Source organism: Teleopsis dalmanni, chromosome 2, assembly GCF_002237135.1.
Source record: "Teleopsis dalmanni isolate 2A chromosome 2, ASM223713v2, whole genome shotgun sequence".
Lineage (NCBI taxonomy): Eukaryota > Metazoa > Arthropoda > Insecta > Diptera > Diopsidae > Teleopsis > Teleopsis dalmanni.
The window spans coordinates 91,370,468-91,388,669 of record NC_051847.1 but is presented as its reverse complement, the minus strand read 5'-3'; the positions used below and the strand labels follow the sequence as shown (position 1 = coordinate 91,388,669).

General features: G+C 30.4%; 4 protein-coding genes across 4 annotated transcripts in view; all 4 read right to left on the bottom strand.

Annotated features, from left to right (window-relative positions):
* Positions 1–2,246: 2,246 nt before the first annotated feature.
* Positions 2,247–3,176, bottom strand: LOC119679539 (gamma-secretase subunit Aph-1). The gene is made up of 2 exons (XM_038091950.1): positions 2,634–3,176; positions 2,247–2,574 (listed from the first exon to the last, which is right to left on the bottom strand). The coding sequence occupies exons 1-2, from the start codon at positions 3,027–3,029 to the stop codon at positions 2,251–2,253; spliced, it is 720 nt and encodes a 239-aa protein (XP_037947878.1). The 5' UTR covers positions 3,030–3,176; the 3' UTR covers positions 2,247–2,250.
* A 1,924-nt stretch (positions 3,177–5,100) lies between these two features.
* On the bottom strand, positions 5,101–7,105 carry LOC119685806 (putative inorganic phosphate cotransporter). The gene is made up of 4 exons (XM_038100189.1): positions 6,942–7,105; positions 6,745–6,881; positions 5,506–6,600; positions 5,101–5,443 (listed from the first exon to the last, which is right to left on the bottom strand). Exons 1-4 carry the CDS (start codon positions 7,003–7,005, stop codon positions 5,240–5,242), a joined length of 1,500 nt encoding a protein of 499 aa, XP_037956117.1. The 5' UTR covers positions 7,006–7,105; the 3' UTR covers positions 5,101–5,239.
* An 821-nt stretch (positions 7,106–7,926) lies between these two features.
* Positions 7,927–10,227, bottom strand: LOC119682657 (putative inorganic phosphate cotransporter). Its single transcript, XM_038096147.1, has 4 exons — positions 10,028–10,227; positions 9,825–9,961; positions 8,449–9,540; positions 7,927–8,376 (listed from the first exon to the last, which is right to left on the bottom strand). The coding sequence occupies exons 1-4, from the start codon at positions 10,080–10,082 to the stop codon at positions 8,173–8,175; spliced, it is 1,488 nt and encodes a 495-aa protein (XP_037952075.1). The 5' UTR covers positions 10,083–10,227; the 3' UTR covers positions 7,927–8,172.
* Positions 10,228–13,678: 3,451 nt separating this feature from the next.
* The window catches only part of LOC119682390 (putative inorganic phosphate cotransporter), a 28,350-nt gene continuing 23,826 nt past the window's right edge, over positions 13,679–18,202 (bottom strand). The window contains exons 2-4 of the mRNA XM_038095820.1: positions 15,234–15,370; positions 14,097–15,170; positions 13,679–14,028 (exon numbers count right to left, since the gene is read on the bottom strand). Of these exons, the coding sequence (XP_037951748.1) occupies positions 13,810–14,028; positions 14,097–15,170; positions 15,234–15,370 (1,430 nt within the window). The 3' untranslated portion in view covers positions 13,679–13,809. The remainder of the gene's footprint in view (positions 14,029–14,096; positions 15,171–15,233; positions 15,371–18,202) is intronic.

Below are 18,202 nucleotides of genomic sequence, written 5' to 3'. Positions count from 1 at the left end.
AATTATTATTAATAATTAAGATCCTTTTAAAGCAATAAATTAATATTAAGATTAATCACAAGTTATTTAAATTCCAGACTATGGTAATTAAAGCTAGCAATGTTAAGTCCATAAATTAATTTCTGAGCCGAAAGTTTAACACCAATAAAATATTAAGAACTTGTGGCATTTTACCTATAAGCCTTGCTGCTTATCTTAACATGCAATATTAAATTGGGTTATATACCTAAGAAGCTAACAATATCAATTCTAATGAATTAATGGATTCTAGATTGCATGTTCAGAATTCTAAAATGTCTAGAAGTTGTAAAATTATATTAAAAATGCTTAAATAAGCTTAATTGTATTCGCTAAGACAGTAAAAAACTATATTCACAATTTTTGACCCTTCTTTTTTTACCCCACAGCGTCAATTGTATGTGCTCAACCAATAAGTATGTATTTCGAGTTATCTGAGCTGATTATATATACTCGAGCTGTTACCAAACATTTCACTGATGAAGTAGTCACCTTCATCAAACACCACTTATGATAATATCAAGTCGTTATCTACATTATTTGTCCAGAAATCCAGAAAATAATAAATAGTAATACTACGTAATAGTTACATAGGTTGAAAGATCTAGAGTATGTGGACTACATTGTACTGCTTTCACACTTACATCAGCAAATTCAGTCAAAAATTAATGAATTGCAAGACGAATCGTCGAAGACTGCAATCATTTATCAATCGATGTCTGCGCAAAATATTAGTCATATAGTGACCTAGAACGATTTTAAAGAGCTATGGAGAATAACGCACCAAATAAACGTAAACAAAGAAATAAGTAAAAAGAAGTATAGTTGGATTGAACACACACTGCGTAAGCTTTCTGAAGACATCGCACATGGTGCACTTACTAGGAACCCCCAGGAGACTACGCGCAGAGGCAGACAAGCCACGACCTGGAAAAAGACAGTTCAGCAGGAAACAAATCGTTTAAAAAGTTGAGAGGATAGCACAAAATAGAAACCAGTGGACAACTTTTATAGACTCCTTAAGCTCCTAATGGAGTATGGAAGTAATAATAATAATAATAAAACCGCGTGAGGCTAGAATACAGGCACTATCCCCACACCAGGTAAGAAAGCTAGTAAGAATTTGCTGAATTCAATATTAACGTAGTGTTGCTACTGGCAGTTATAAAAAAAGGCATTAATGGATATGGTGTACATCCCAAAGCTTACGTCCCCATAGCTACTTAGAATATATGATAATACTAATCTGAACAAGAGACCATTACCTATATTAGGTGTACTATCTCTTGACCCAATTTCTTGACTTATATACAAATCTGTATAGAAAATGTGCGTTTATTCCTCATATAAATCATATAATATATCTGTTTAATTATCAATTTTATCAACGCAGTTGATTAGCTCTAAATTACTAACATTTACTTGACCTAAGAGCCATTACACTCTATCCTCGTTCTTAATATAAAATATTGAAACTGTAGTTAAGTTATTGTTGTTGTAAAAGTGAACGAATTTTTTTTGTTGTATTTTTACTACTCTTTGAAAAAACTCTTTATGTAAGCCATATATATACATTGTAATTACTAGAATTAATACATTAAATTAATTAATTACAATAATTAAAAAATGGTGATGTTTGCTATTCCGTTGCCGCACATCTTAAAATCAATTTTTTCTTCAAATTTTTCCACATCTGTTTCCTTTTCACTAAGGTACTAGAAAATGATATAACCAATCCAACCACAAAAAAAGCTTTTCAGGGTCACCATAGAGTGTACATATATTTGTAGAAAAATTAATATATAAACAAGGCAAACCACAGCATTTTATAGTAATTAAACATAAAGTTGAAAATATATTAGACAATTTAATTAATATAAATATAAACAATATAAATATATGCCAAATTATAAAGACAGTCACTATAAGCTTAAGCAGTATGAAAAATACATATTTTTATAGTTTGATTTAAAATAAACAAAATATCATTTAAACATTCATTAATATCACGAATATTATACGTTTACAATTATTAAGTTTATATAAACTAACACAATTTACTTGTCTTTTAATATTAAGTTTTTTAATTATCGAGTTGGTTTAGTATTTATAAATACTAAAATAAAATGTTATATAAAATGTGGAAAAAAAATATAATGCGTCATGAAGAAACGTGATCAGGTCAATGTCTTTTCTTATAATAGTTTTACTTATTCATAATTAAATAGCTATTCATTGACAAGTAATAAACCGTTTAAACGATCTTGCACTACCGCCAGCCACTTTAAAGGCTAATAATCCAGTCGTTATGGTTACAAAATAACTCAGCAACAAAGTGGTTGCATACATTTCATTTGCATTCAGCAAAGTGATTAGGGACACAAATAGATGTGTACCAACAACATACCCTACATGCAAATAATTTGATATATCGAGAGCATTAAAGAAAATGATGTTCCAGAAAGTATGCAACAGCACAATTGACAAGGCTTGCGTTGCTGAAGTTATAAAAAAGACTTCTGAACCACCTTTAAGTCCGATTGTTCCAGGTCCGGCCTGTCGAAATAAAGTGGATTGAAGAATAAACTCAAACTTTTATTGTTTCATTAACTTACCATGTCTGCTAGCAAATTCACCAGCGCAAATACACCAGACATTATACCAAAGCCTAAGCCTGAAACATACGCTAATATATGCTTATTTTCCGTAATACGTATGCTATCCGTAAATGCGCTCAAGCCCTGTTCCGAGCGGCGTAATAAACGATACACTATAAAGCGGAAGGCTTCTTGAAACAACACGGAAAATATTACACCAAACGCCAAATATTCTCGTAGAGGTACCACTATGAACCAAAGCACAGACGATACAAGCAATGATACCAACCAAAAAAATGCTGCAGCTATAAGTATTATTATTCGTATTGGATCATTGGAGATGGTGAAAACAAATAACGCAAAAGGCAAGCCAAATGCTATGAAAGTGCAACCGAAAAATTCTGGCAGTGTCATTTTTTAAACGATTTTAATATTTTATAAATAGTTTAGCTTTTATTGTATACGTTTTTATTTTTATATCAAATAACTTCTTAAACATAGCACAAAATCTTAATGATTTTAATTTGCAAACACAGCTATGACTCCTGCATTTCACAAAACACTATGAAAAATGCACAAAGCATCAGCTGTTGATACCACTATTGTTTAGATGTTACACTTTAAAAAGTAATTTGATAAAACACATTGATAAGCAGCAACTTTTTATTATATATGTGTTTGTTATATCCAAAAATAATTATTGTAAAATGATCATACTCTTCATTACAATGTTGTATGGATAGAATAAAAATGATATTAGAAACTAAAATAAATGAGCAGAACTGTAGAAAAATCAAAATATTTTGATTTCTATCAATCTGCATTACATACCTGCAAATCGCACTCACACTTTCATAAATGCCATAGCGAAGTGTAACGAAGACTTAACAATATATTAGTTAATATAAATTTACATTTTTAATAACAATTTATAGCGAATGCATAGGTTTTAACCCTAAAATTATTGAGTTTGTTCTGCTGTTATATTTTATATACATATAAAAATATATAATTTATAGATGTTACATAAAAATATTATTTATCACATACCTATTATGAAGGTAAAGATATTATTGCATCAAATATATTTAAAATATAATTGCAATAATATAGAACTATTATTTTGTAAGCAAAGGAATTCACATTTTTATTTCATTTCGACAAAATAAAACAATTGAAATAAAATGTGCCAATATAACATCAATTTTATTAAAAATAATTATTATTAAAAATAATTATTATTATTAAAAATTTATTATTTTTTTTAATTAAAAACACATTGATTACGATAAAAATCGTAGACTTATTTAATATATTCACAAAATATTCTTTTTTTAATTTAAATCACCTCATAGTTGATGTGAACCCTTTTCAATTAATTGTGCCTACTTTTATAAAATATTTGCAGTATTCTACTACTAAAACGGCACGAATTCAGAAAATTGTTACCTTACAACCCTAATGACTGGGTTGTACGTAAACAACCCAAAATAATTTGTACCATAGCTTGCAGTCATTCTCAATTTTTGATTTTATATTGAATATAAAATATATAATGAATAAATATTTCAAAAATATTAATATATTTAGAAGAAATTTTATTATGATTTTCTATTATACAAAAACCCTTCTATCAAATAATTATAAATAAATTTGATTTTGAAACTGATAGAACAAAATTTGTGAAAAAATATATATTATTATTATTTAATATATTATTTTTTATCATTATTATTTATTATTATACTTAACATTTATTAATATTGTATTTATTAATATTTATTATGATCATTATTGATTCAAAGAAATTCATACGGCACTTACAAAAATTATGAAATTTTATTTAAAATCTAAACTAATAATAATAAATTTGTTGTGGATCAAATTAGGTTATAAAAAAATGGTGTATATTATTAACATTATTCTTCAATAATTAATTCTCCGTAACATAAAACACTTTTCATGAATTTATACAGGTTTTTAGAATTACTACCACTTAACAAGACTTTAATTTCTTCTTCGAACAGAAATGGTCAAAAGATAGACGCCTATGTTCTCTGAAAATCGGACATACAACAATAATATAATATATATTTTTAATTTCATAAAAATTAGACAAAGAACCACGTTCAGGTTGTGCTTTATTAAATTCTCTGACGTTAAAAAGACCGCCTCTACATTTAAAAAGTACGCACGATATGCGCTGCGTTTTCGTAAAAAAAATAATGTCGTATTGTTATATTCGCGATTTATGAAAAAATAAATTGTGTAACATTTTTTTATTGAGTAGCCTTTATTTTGTATGTAAATATATTAATATGCATAAATACATAAAAATTCTAAATTGTATAATTAATATATTTTATAATATGGAATATACAAAAATAAAACAATTTTTAATATATAATCTTGTTCTTCTTAATAATTAATTTCTAGGTAATATTTGTACTTTAATAATACATATTAATCAGTTTCATTTGTAAATACTTATGTTCTATAGATTCATTACACAAGATTTTACTCCACTAACAACTTATACAACAATTAATTATTAGTAAGTTTCATCAGACTAATATCTCTACATATATTCCAGATTGGGATTCGATAAATTGTTTGAATAATATTCAGTTTCCATTATTCAAAGGTGAGGTTTCATCATTCGATTCATCATCTAGCTTAGATACTACAATAGAAGAATTACCACTATTATTTGACGGATAGTTCCATGGTTGAATATTTGTACGTCCAAATACAATAAATAGTAAACTGCCCACAAAATAGAAAGACGCAGATACATAGAAAACCACTCGCCACTGCATAGGATTTGTCTGTAAATTGTTGTAATTAAAATATTTAAAAATAAATTAATTGAAAAGCAAAAGTCCCATACCTCATCGGTTACAATGACACCAACAGCAAGTGGTGCTATTATAGCTATTATGTTCGCGACGCAATTCGTAATACCCATAAGAGCTCCAGCATAATTCGGAGATAGATCTATATGATTTACTTGAATTCCTAAGTAGGTAGCAGAATTTACACCTACGGCAACTGTTAACAGCGTGACTGCTATGGTACTTACATTAGTATTGCTAGTTGTTATATAGCCAAGTGTAATTAATGCGCACATAGGTACCCATTGACCGAGTGTATTAAAAAATTTTCGGGAAAAGGATAGTGTAATTCCATTTAAACCATTAATAAAGTCAGCTAAAATTGTGAAGCAAAATGATAGTATACACATGACTAAATACGGTAAAGCTGACAATGGTCCATTGCTACGAATGTTAACGCCAAGTATATTTTTCATGAATGTTGGTATTTCCGTCATTAATGTCCAAAAGCCCCAATTATTAGAGCAATGTACTAATAATAAAGTCAAAAAGGGTCTAGAAGTCAATATTTTTAACCATGGTGGGCTATGTAGCATTCTTGTTTGTTCTGTATGAACAATACGGCTTTCTGACATAGAGTTATCTATAAATCTACGTTCATTATTTGTTATGAAAGGATGTTCAGCTGGAGTACTTGCGCTGAGCATGTACCAAACAATCGACCACAATATGCCAGCTACACCAGATGCATAAAAAATGCTAGGCCACCCCATCCAAGATGAAGCCATAAAACCACTTACAAATAACATAATTACAGTTCCGAATTGTGATCCTGAGTAGCAGCAAGTAACTAAACGTCCGCGTTCCTCTATAGGTGACCACTTTGATAAAAATGTGTGTGTCGAAGGAAATATCATACCCTGACAAATCCCTTGTGTTGCGCGTAATACCAATAATAATGGCCAATCTCCAATTTCGGCACAAAATGGTGTTAGCACTGCCAAACAGGAACAGATTAGTACTCCGAAAAGAAACGTATACTTAGCCCCATATTTATACGATAAATAACCACCAGGTACTTGAGTGATAACATAACCCCAGAAAAAACTGCTTAAAAGGTAAGACTTAATGCTCTCATCCCAGTCGAATTCCTGAAACAATTTAATATATACAAATACGTTTTTAATTAATGTGCAAATAATCTTGAAGCATAAAAAAATATGCAATTTTTCATAACTTTTTAAAACAAACTGCACTATTTATTTATAATAAAATAAAATAAAGTAAGCACTAACCTGAAAATCAGGATTGGTGGGATTTCTATCAGTCATTGCCACAATAGCCACGGAAAGGTTGACACGTAGAGCATATGCTACAGCTAAGCCAGTAAATACCAGAAAGCATTGCAAATGTCGTACACCAAAGCGAGGCCCTAAATATATAAAACAATATATATAGATATAGATGCACATTGATGTTGTAAATTGTTTACCTTGTCTCTCCTGTCCAATTTGCTGATAACCATTGGAACGAAAGCAATCACAACACAAACCCATTTTTATTAGAAAAGAATATATTAAGGTCAGCAATTTTCAGGACACATTTATTTGAAAATAATAAGTGTTTCTATAAAATACTTGGCAATTGAATAATAAAAGCAACAAGTTGAACTAAAGTAAATATAGCTATAACGCTAAACAAACAAATAAAAAGCAGCTGATAGTTTGTAAACAAAAGTGCGGAACGGCGAGAATTGAACAGAATGATTTCAGAAAGGTGAAGTTGTAAAATGAAATGTTAAAACAATAATTCAGCAGAGATTGTATTGACTCACCACAGAGAGGTGGTGAAGTTAATATAAATAACTTATTAGTTTAATTAAATAAAAAATAATAAATTAGTAAATTTCTGATTTATTTTAATCCATTTTTTAAGTCAGAGAAGAGAAATTGATTTCGGTTAGAGTTATTCCCAGTGATTTTAATATATGAATGCCTTTAAAGATATCTGAAATTTTCAGCTTTGTGGATCATGAAAGGTTTTTGATATATAAATCTATTTTATGTCACTAATTGAATTTGAAGGCAAATTAAGCGTTAGGTAAAAAGTGTATTATTCAAATTAATTTGTAGGTAAATTAACTTATTGCTTATAAAAATCATCTATAAAAAACTTAATACAAACAATTTTGAACTACCAGGGTTTTTACATCTGTGCCTGTATATTGCCCTATATATTAATACTAAGTTAAATGTATTGATTAAAATTAGCCATTTTTATTAAGCACATATAATTATAACGAATTTATTTCAGTTTTGTACTTTGGAATAATTGTGAATATACATAAAGACATACAAATTTATTAATACATTTTATCCTTAACATTTAAATTGTAAATATAATTTGGAATTCAATTAAAATATTTCTTAATAATATTTATATATATATATATATTAATTATATACATTAATGCAGTCAAATTCGCTTCAATTATAAATACTTTCGGTAAATTTTGAAGAATGAATAGGCAAAATTTTTTTTATTTCGCTTACATTTCAACTTAAGTAGAAATAATTTAGCAAGGCGAAAAAATAGACCAAGATAAATTCGTTTGGAAGCGTAAGTCATGTATATGACATTTATAGTAGAGAAGTTTCGTCAGAGTAATAGGTACTTATCACATCATTTTTAATTTGAGATACGATAAAATTCAGAAATAGTTTTTAATTTTCACTATTCAAAGGTGACGTTTCATCATTTGACTCGTCTGCTTGAGTAGGAACAGGTGTATTGGAATTCCTCCTGCTATTTCCAATGTGGTTCCACGGTTGAGTGTTTGTGCGACCGAATACTATAAATAGTAAATTGCCCAAAAAATAGAAAGCAGCAGACATATAGAAGATCATGCGCCATTGCAAAGGATTTGTCTAAAGAAAATAATTAAAATGAACCGCATTAAATATATACACATCTATTAATGGAAAACAAAAAAAATATACCTCATCGGTCACTATAACTCCAACAGAAAGTGGCGCTATTATACTTATGAAATTTGCTGCACAATTGGTAATGCCCATGAGAGCACCAGCGAAATTCGGCGAAAGATCTATGTGATTTGCTTGAAAGCCTAAATAAGTAGCAGCATTCACTCCGACTGCAATCGTAAGCAGTGTTATTGCCAGAGTATTCATGTTTTCACCAGTTGTAATATAGCCAAGCCCAATTAATGCACACATTGGTACCCACTGTCCCAGTGTATTGAAAAATTTGCGAGAGAATGACAAGGGCATACGATTGAAACCGTTAATGACATCAGCCAAAATTATGAAACCGAAAGACAACAAGCACATGACTAAGTATGGTAACGCAGATAGAGGTCCATTGTTGCGTATATCAACATTTAGTATATTTTTCATAAATGTTGGTATTTCGGTCATTAGCGTCCAAAAGCCCCAATTATTAGCACAGTGAACTAAAAGCAACGTTAAAAATGGCAATGAAGTTAATATTTTGAGCCATGGTGGGTTATGCAGCACTCTTGCTTGTTCCGAATCTGATAAACGACGCCCTTGAGCAGATGTCTCAATATATCTACGTTCATTAGTTGTTATGGACGGATGATCAGCTGGTGTGCTGGCGCTGAGCATGTACCATACGATTGACCACACTATTCCGGCTACACCAGATGTGTAAAATATACTAGGCCAGCCCATCCACGATGAAGCTATATAACCACTTACAAATAGCATAATAACTGTACCAAATTGTGCGCCTGAGTAACAGTAACTAACTAAACGCCCACGTTCTTCCGCAGGCGCCCATTTCGATAAAAATGTGTGTGTTGAAGGAAATATCATACCCTGACACAGGCCTTGAGCTGCGCGCAATACCAAAACAAATGGCCAATCTCCGATTTCAGCACAAAATGGTGTAAGAATCGCCAAACAGGAACAGATAAGTACTCCGAAAAGAAATGTGTATTTGGCACCATATTTATACGATAAATAACCACCAGGCACTTGAGTAATAACATAACCCCAGAAGAAACTGCTGAGGAGATAAGACTTGATGCCCTCGTTCCAATCGAATTCCTTAAAATATAATTATCATATTATTATTTCACATACGCGGAATTATTATGATAAGGTAATTAAGTTTTATGCAAGACGATATGACAAAAACATAAAGCGAATGCACTATCATTTTACAAAAAACACAGCATATTGGAAGCGGATACTGATAATGCAATGACTAATTTTTGGCTTCTTGCATTTCAACTATGCCAAGCGAGTTTTAACAAAACTGACTCATTAGTGCTCAATTACTTATTGTTTTTTTATGTTTAATTAACGGTTGCTATAATTTGTAGCCTTACCTGAAAATTAGGATTGGTGGAATTACTATCAGTCATAGCCACAATGGCCACGGACAGATTGACACGTAGGGCATATGCTACAGCTAAACCACAGAATACCAGAAAACATTGTAGATGACGTACACCAAAGCGAGGACCTATAGATATAATATAACGTATACATATAGATAGATATCAATACACCCACGTAATTGTTTATGTACCTTGCCCTATCTGTTGATAGCCATTGGAATGAAAGCAATCACAACACAAAACCATATTCAATATTAAAACGAATTTTATCACAGTCAGCAATATTTATTAAACATTTGTTAAATAAAGTATTTTGTGCGTTTGTTTGTAAATAATCAGATGTATGCACTGCGCTCAACATATATCAACAGATACAATCAAATTGATGGCAACAAAGCACAAATGCAAATTCGACGAAAACAGCTGATAGTGCTACCAAACCAAAATACGGAACGCGGAAAACAAAACACAATGCATTGTTGAAACTGCAAAATACAAATATTGAATTAGAATTTATTTTTAATAACAGAAACGAATTTCATTTTCGTGTTTAAATTCACAGAAATTATTAATGTTCAGATAGTTTTTATATAGTAAACGGCTTATTTAACGAATTATATTCGTTCGTTAAAAATTCGTTAATGTGAATAAATATATTAAACCGCAATATATAATTTTAACCGTTGATTTCACTGTTTCCAAATTAAGTAAAGTATATAATAAGTCAGCAAAGTTGTTGACTTAAGTTGTTATTGAGGCTTAAATTACGACTATGAAATTGGATCCAAAGACTTCAGCTCTTATGCAGTATTCTTTTAAATAATTTAAATCCGTTTTTTTATATTTTTTACTATGACTTACTCTTGAAGGTCTTGTAAAATCATGATTTCTATATAACCTATATTACTTCCTGTTGCCCATTGTACAAATTCCTTAGAGAATAGAGAGAATATTCTAGTGGGGATATCAGATGTTATTTTAGTAAAAGGTTTGCTTTCAACATTCCATTCAACCGAAAAAACTAGTGGAAAAGTGCTTATAGTGATAAAAGTTAATTCATATTGAGGTCTTTCATAGGAAAGTAGTTTATAGCCGAAAGAAATCGTTTGGCGCAACCTTCCAGGTAATCTTCTGAATACAGAACTCCTTTGTCCGCAGAACTGCAATAGCGCATCCCAACTAGTAGAACGAAATTAAGATTATTGACAGTTTATCTGAAGAGTTATGGCCTGCTTTATCATCTTAACAAGATAGCTCTGTTAAAGAAATTTTCAGAGAAGGATATCTGTGTGGTATACTGTTTCCATATGATATAAGAATATCATCTCCCATTCGAAAATAAGAGTTTTGTTCATTTAGGGAAGGTTAGCAGTACAAAATATTAGTAATATACATGGTGCCTTCCTCCGCTGAGATCAAGTAAACTGCAAATTCTATTATTATTAATATTGTTATATTAACTCCCAAACTGATTGAATATTTATTTTTTTAACCATTATCGTTAGCTTCATATAACTATGGAGTACAATATTACTATATAATATACAATATATATATATATATATAATCAATACAATTTTATAAATACATATTTTTATAATAAATGAATTTGTGTAATTTCTTGTAAAATCTTAAGGATTGGTGTGATGGGAATAAAGTTTTATTAATGTGGTGTCTAAATATTTTCAGCAATTTACTTTTTTGGATTTTGGATGTTTGGATTTATTTTTATTTTGATTAAACATTTTCTTTACTCTTCACTATTATGCATTTTTAAAAATTAGATGTACTCATGATCTTTAATTTATTTTTACATTATCTTTATTTATATTATTATATCTTAAAAAACAATAGTCAAAAAGACAATTAGATTATGAAACTTCACCTATTTAAGTGTTTGGGAAGTATGTGGAAGTGGTTTTCCAATAAAAACATAAGATAAGAGAGATTAATTTTAAAAACTGCTTATATTTTCACATAAAAAGACATTTCTCCATGTAACCAACACATTATTACTATTGGAAAACTTTAAAGTATAGTGGTATTAAGATCTCTTGCGCCCATCCCTCATAAACTAACATTCTTTCAACCCAACTTCTTCTATAAATATATATTATTTATTTATTGTACTAAATCTGTCTTTATGTTATGTGTTAGCCTAATTGTATACGATATAGCTTTCTTGCATCTGCTACGGGATGTCCTATAACTTTTTGCAAAATCTATATATCTTAAAAAAGACAATTTGCAGTATGTTTAGATAATACTTCAGGCTAAAGGCTTTTCTGTTAGAAATTCTGTTGTATATTAACAATTATTTTGTTCTTTGCTCAGTTGAAGAAACTTTTATATCGATTCATAGATGTCTTATCGTCTTTCTCGATTTGGGTAGCATGGACATCCTTATGGATTTGGAATTTTATATATAATAAGAAAATCATAATTTTAATAAAATGTTTCAGATGCACAGAATAAAATTTAAGTTAAGAAACTTTGCAGAAAGTTTTTTTCATTCATTTGATTAAGCGACTTTTCAAAAAATTTATTACATAAGGTAAATGTTTTTGTTGGGCAATGAGGAGATACCTCTATTGTTTCAGCGTATTGTACCGATAGATATGTCCCTAATAATGATGACTTTTAAAATTTGGTAAAATAATTTCATCTGTTACTGTTACTGAGTCCTTTCTGTGCTGATGGGAGGACTCAACGATATGTGGGCATCTATATGCAATCTGACCACGTTCCGATAAAAGGAAATCCTAATCCTTATTGAGATCTTTTAATAGGTTTACTTACAGATCACTGTAAAATAGGGAACCATGCTAAAAGATTGGGTCTCCCTATCAATCAAACCTGTCGCGGCTGTGGGGAAGACGATGAGAGTGCCTGTCATCTACTATTTTTTTACCCAGCTTATGCACGGCGGCGACTTAACACTTTGGGAGCCCCCTTTTTAAGGATCTTGATCAGTTGCAAGACCTAACACTAACAAGCATTTTAGACATTTTTGAACCTCGAGTTTTTCCTACATATACGGTAACACAATGGGCCAATAGGCCTAAGTGGATCCGCTAGGGATCGTCGGTTTACTCTAATCTAAACTAAGTTGATCTTTTATATATATATCACAGAAGGTCTTTTGAAACTTATTAATTAGTTTTTTAGGTTAGGTTACAAATGTGACCCTAACTTTTACCCATTGTTCCTTAGCCTCTTCTAATTAGCTTATGAATTTAATATTAATAAAATTTTATGAAGTACTATATGAAATTTAAATTAAAAAACAAACAAATATTTGTGTATATGCAGATTTTTTGAATTTAGTTATATTTGTCACATTCTGCGTTACATTCATACATTTTTTCATACAGAAAATTATACATTTTTCAATTTTTTCATATAAATTTACAATTATCAATAAAAATTGTATTTGTTTTAAACAAACAAAGTTTGTGTTTGTCTTAATTTAAATTAATTATTAAATCTAAGTTTATACAAACATTAATATTGCAAACATATTTTTACTTAAATTTTAAAAATAATTTATTTCTTAAAAATAAAATTATTTACACATTTTAGAAGAGCATAATTTAAAGTTTTTTTTTTTAAATATAGTCTAAATTTTTTTAATATTTTTTCATAAATTTTTTTTTCAAATACTGAATTATATAAAAACAATTAATTTATCTTTAATTAAAATTGACTTAATTATTTAAAATTACTAATATCGCTATATAGAAAATTATAAAAATAATTTCATTGGAAGCACGCGATTACTTTTTATATATTAATTATTACTTACATTTCTATGTTTTTTCAAATATTTCTAAAAATTCTATATTAATGACTATAAAAAAATTTAAATAATTATTTACAATAATAAAATCAGTTATTTAGTCTTTTTTCTAAGCCTACATTAAGAGGTCTTCAGTTTACTTATTCACTATTTAGGATTTGTCTTTTGAAACCTTCATTTTGTTACTTCATCCTTCTCACTCTTTTTGATATCACCATTCGTCAATAGTGCTGGCGACTCTGCATCGTTCACACTTAACCGCTTAGCAAGTGCATCTTCTGGAGAGTTCCAGCTCTGCACGTCTGTTTTGCCGAGGACAACGAACAAGAAGTTACCCGTGAAATAAAAGCCCGCCGCTATGAAAAACACAATGCGCCATTCAACAACATTTTTCTATAAATAAAAGAAAAAGAAAGCTGTGTGAAAATTTATTTTTGGATAAAAGATAAATACAATCTTACCGCATCTGTTACAATAAGTCCCACAGCAAGCGGAGCTAAAGCACTCATCACATTCGCAGCACCATTGGTGATGCCCATAAGTGTGCCGGCGTAGTTGGGCGATAGATCAATATGATTGACTTGGAAGCCTAGGTATGTTGCAGCACTGATGCCTACTGTCACAGTCAAGAGTACCACAGCCAACATAGCTTGATCGTGCGATACATAACCCAAGCAAATAAGCGATAACATTGGAATCCAATGTCCAATGGAATTGAAGAATTTTCGATTGAATGAGAGCGAGACATTTTCCTTGCGTGCCAACACCTTTGATAAGAAAATGAAGAAGAAACTCAGCAACAACATAAGCACGTACGGTAAAGATGACAACAGAGCACTATTCTTAATATCAACATCCAAAATATTTTTCATATAGTTGGGAATTTGGGTTAATAATGTCCAGAAGCCCCACATATGCGTGCAGTGCACAATAATAAGTGATATAAATGGTGGAGATGTGAAGATTTTGCGCCAAGGTGTGGGTGCAACTACACGTGGTGCATTCTCTACTTGACCCAAAGAGTTTTCAATAAATTTCTTCTCCTCTGGTGATATGCTTCTGTGTTCAGCTGGTGTGCTAGCGGCGAAGAGGAACCAAAACAATGCCCAAACAAATCCCATGGCACCGGACACATAAAAAATACCTGGCCAACCGGCTGAAGATTGAGCAATAAAACCGCTCACCGCTAACATAACAATCGTGCCAAATTGTGATCCAGAATAACAAAATGTGCCTAAAGCACCACGTTCTTCCACTGGAGCCCATTTAGCTAACATGGCGTGCGTTGCCGGATGTACGGAACCCTGCAGTAAGCCTTGCATGACACGTAGAGCAAACAATAACTGCCAACCACCAAGCGAAGCGGCCAATGGAGTAAGTAATGTAAATAGCGAGCATAAGGTTATACCAATTAATAGCAACATTTTAGCACCATATTTCTGCGCTATATGTCCACCCGGTATCTGTGTGATTATATAACCCCAGAAGAAACTGCTTAACAAATATGATTTTGTGCCTTCATCCCAATCGAAGATCTATAATATAGAAAATAGATTATAAATATCGCTTCTGAAGAAGTATTGAAAAAGTGTAATTACCTCGACGTTGGTATTTGTGGAGTTCTGGTCTGTCATGGCGACAATGGCCACTGTCAAATTCACCCGCAGCGCGTAACACAGAGACAAACAGCAGAAGCAGAGAAAACATTGTATATGTCTGGTTCCGATAAGCGGTGCTGAAATAAAATAAAACAAAAAGTGGTCGATAAGTAAAGAGATGTAAAGTTATTGTTTATATGAAAATAGTATCTGAACAATATAAATATATGTGTATATACGTATGTATGGCAAGTGTAACAGTTACAAAGCACTTACGAGTTGGGTAAGTAGCTGATAAGACAATTTGTTTATATTTACTTCAACAACAACCAAAACAACCAAAACAACAAAACAACTCTAACGCGATTCCGAAGGCTTTCAGTGCACTCTATGGAAAAGTGGCTTTATCAGTGTCAAGCTTTTCCATGATGATAAGAAACCTAATTTATAAGAGTTTTTGTTTCTTTTTTTTTTGGATGTGTGAAACTGTACATTTTGTCATATCTACCAGTATAATTAGATCAACAACTGTACTTGGGGTCATAAAGTGTAGTTACATACTGTACCGCCAGGAAACAGTGTGAGACCTATATTTCACGGCAAAAATATACAAACATACTTCTTCACTTAAGGGCAGAGAGTTCAAAAAAAAGAAATGTGTAGTCACTAGTTTTAATAATTTTTTGTCCCTTATAGGTAGCAGCAATTGAAACCAAGGCGCATGTGGCTTAGAATATAAAAGTATCTTTGTTCATTTATTTCAAATCATTTCGCTTAGGTAAACAATACTTGATTTGATAAAACTTGTTGTGAGATACGAAAAATTCAAAAATTAAATTATAAATGAAAAATGCTTCAAATCATAAGAAAGTGATTTGTCACGCTGATATTCTTCAACTCCCCACTTGATATTGTTGAGATAATAGGCTTGAAATATTATGAAATTCCTTTGCCCTAAAATAAGAGGAACACTTTAACGAATCGCGTGCAATTTACACGCCCGAAGACTCGAAGAGATAATGCGAGTAGTTATTTATTGGCACAATCTCGACGTTATTTTTAGAACCACCTTGTCGGATTTTTTATTCTGAATTTTATCGTCGTTAACAATTTGCTTTTGTTGTTGGGTTTAAAGTAGGCAACTGCTGCCAGTGGCGCATGCTGTACGATACGATAGATGAGTGCAGTGCAGTGCTACCGACCCGACCGATCGTCAAGATACGACGACTGATAAAGGTGCGCTAACTTTAGAATAGAATTATCTGCATCTGCTTGTAAATAATTTAATTTTTAATCGTTTATCCAAGAAGTGCAGTTTGTCAACAAAATGTTTACAATATTCAAATATTTTATTTTTTTTTTCATGTTTTATCTCTACATACAATACAAAAAATTTAATTAATAGGAAGTTAAGAATTATATTATTTTTTAAATTATATTAATTTCCAATACATATACATCCGCAATAAACTATATATATATGTATATTATTTATATACATATGAATAAATAATTTAGGTGCTTAAATATTTGCAATAGATTAGCTATCTCTAAACGATTTTATAGGTACTTTTCCAATATTCTGATATGTGATTGATGGGGTACGTACACAATCATACAGTGATAGCTAAAATCTATATTAAGTTATCTAAAATTCTTTTCTATTTCATTATTTTGTATGCATTGCTTAATTTATATTACTAATTTGACAGAAAGTCTGATTAGGTGAAAATATTGCTTCCATTATTTTGTTTATAAATAAAGTAACATACATAATAATATGCACCTAACAAAATCGATTTCGACGTCAATGGAAAGGGGAGTTCAAAGTAAATGGAACGTTATTTATAATGATCTGTGTATTTAATGGTTACGACACATTCTTGTCTCAAATTTGGTCGGTATTTTAAAAGAAATGAAGTTATTGCATCTAAAGATAGACAGCCCGCCTTTTCCATAGTATAGATAATTCTAATTAATGCAACTATCCATCACCGAAATGTGTTGTTATATGTAAAGAACAATATTATAATTTTTATCTGTTTTATAGATAAAATATTTATTATATTACTACAAAAACTACTGGAATTCTCTTTTGGTTAGGCTTGTTTTTATTCAAATTTTATTATCAAATAAATAAAGATCAGTGGGTCCTGTGTCCCACTGTTTTAAATAAAAACGAAGAAATAGAAAATATAGTTATAGAAATAATTATTTTACTACGAGTATAATTAAATTTTTATTTCATCACAAATAATGGAAAACAACCTCATATTTCATGTTAATAGTGTTTTTCTTTTTTAGATCTAGAATACATATTCATAAAATCTCGACTAAATATCTGTCATTTTATTCAAATGGGTTAGTAAGACTATCATGAAAAATCCTATACACGAAAAATAAAAACAAATTATTCTATTTGTTATATTTATTATATTATGATTATAGAAGATAATCACATAGTCCTTCTGTCATTTCTACAATTGCATATTTCAAGGGTTCTAAATAAGAATTTATTTTGATTTATTGATGTTCCATGCTTCGATTTTTTTCTTCTACATGTAGTCTTTTATGTCATTATGGGAATGAGCAAAGTTGTTGCTTTATAAATACTTCAATGGATCATATTTTATAAATTTTCATTAAGTTTTGATTAGTATAGAGATGCGTGGAGAATCTGGTTAGATCAGTGTTAAATATTTATTTGTCAGTGTTGAAGTATTTACATATAGTGAGTGCTGAAGTATAGAGGTGCTATGGGTCTCACTGAACGAAATTAAAAGATACACATTTAATTGCTGTTACTCTCACCAGTATTAATGTCTACGCACACCACAAGAAGTTTAAACAGAGTGAGTTCTGGAATATAGAGCAGCTAAGGGTCTTGCTACATAAAATATGAAATTGCAACTAGATATTTGTTTGCTCTTTCTTTTACCATTACTTATATCTACGTGGCCCATAAGGAG

What these genes read in the sequence shown, in the direction of transcription:
- LOC119679539 (XM_038091950.1), bottom strand. Translation starts at nt 3,029, where the DNA reads ATGACACTGCCAGAATTTTTCGGTTGCACTTTCATAGCATTTGGCTTG. An exon ending in TGAATTTGCTAGCAGACATG is followed by an intron (nt 2,575 to 2,633) that starts GTAAGTTAATGA and finishes TTATTTCGACAG; the next exon opens with GCCGGACCTGGAACAATCGG.
- LOC119685806 (XM_038100189.1), bottom strand. Translation starts at nt 7,005, where the DNA reads ATGGGTTTGTGTTGTGATTGCTTTCGTTCCAATGGTTATCAGCAAATT. An exon ending in AATTGGACAGGAGAGACAAG is followed by an intron (nt 6,882 to 6,941) that starts GTAAACAATTTA and finishes TTATATATTTAG; the next exon opens with GGCCTCGCTTTGGTGTACGA. An exon ending in GTGTCATTGTAACCGATGAG is followed by an intron (nt 5,444 to 5,505) that starts GTATGGGACTTT and finishes AACAATTTACAG; the next exon opens with ACAAATCCTATGCAGTGGCG.
- LOC119682657 (XM_038096147.1), bottom strand. Translation starts at nt 10,082, where the DNA reads ATGGTTTTGTGTTGTGATTGCTTTCATTCCAATGGCTATCAACAGATA. An exon ending in CTATCAACAGATAGGGCAAG is followed by an intron (nt 9,962 to 10,027) that starts GTACATAAACAA and finishes TTATATCTATAG; the next exon opens with GTCCTCGCTTTGGTGTACGT. An exon ending in CCACCAATCCTAATTTTCAG is followed by an intron (nt 9,541 to 9,824) that starts GTAAGGCTACAA and finishes TTATATTTTAAG; the next exon opens with GAATTCGATTGGAACGAGGG.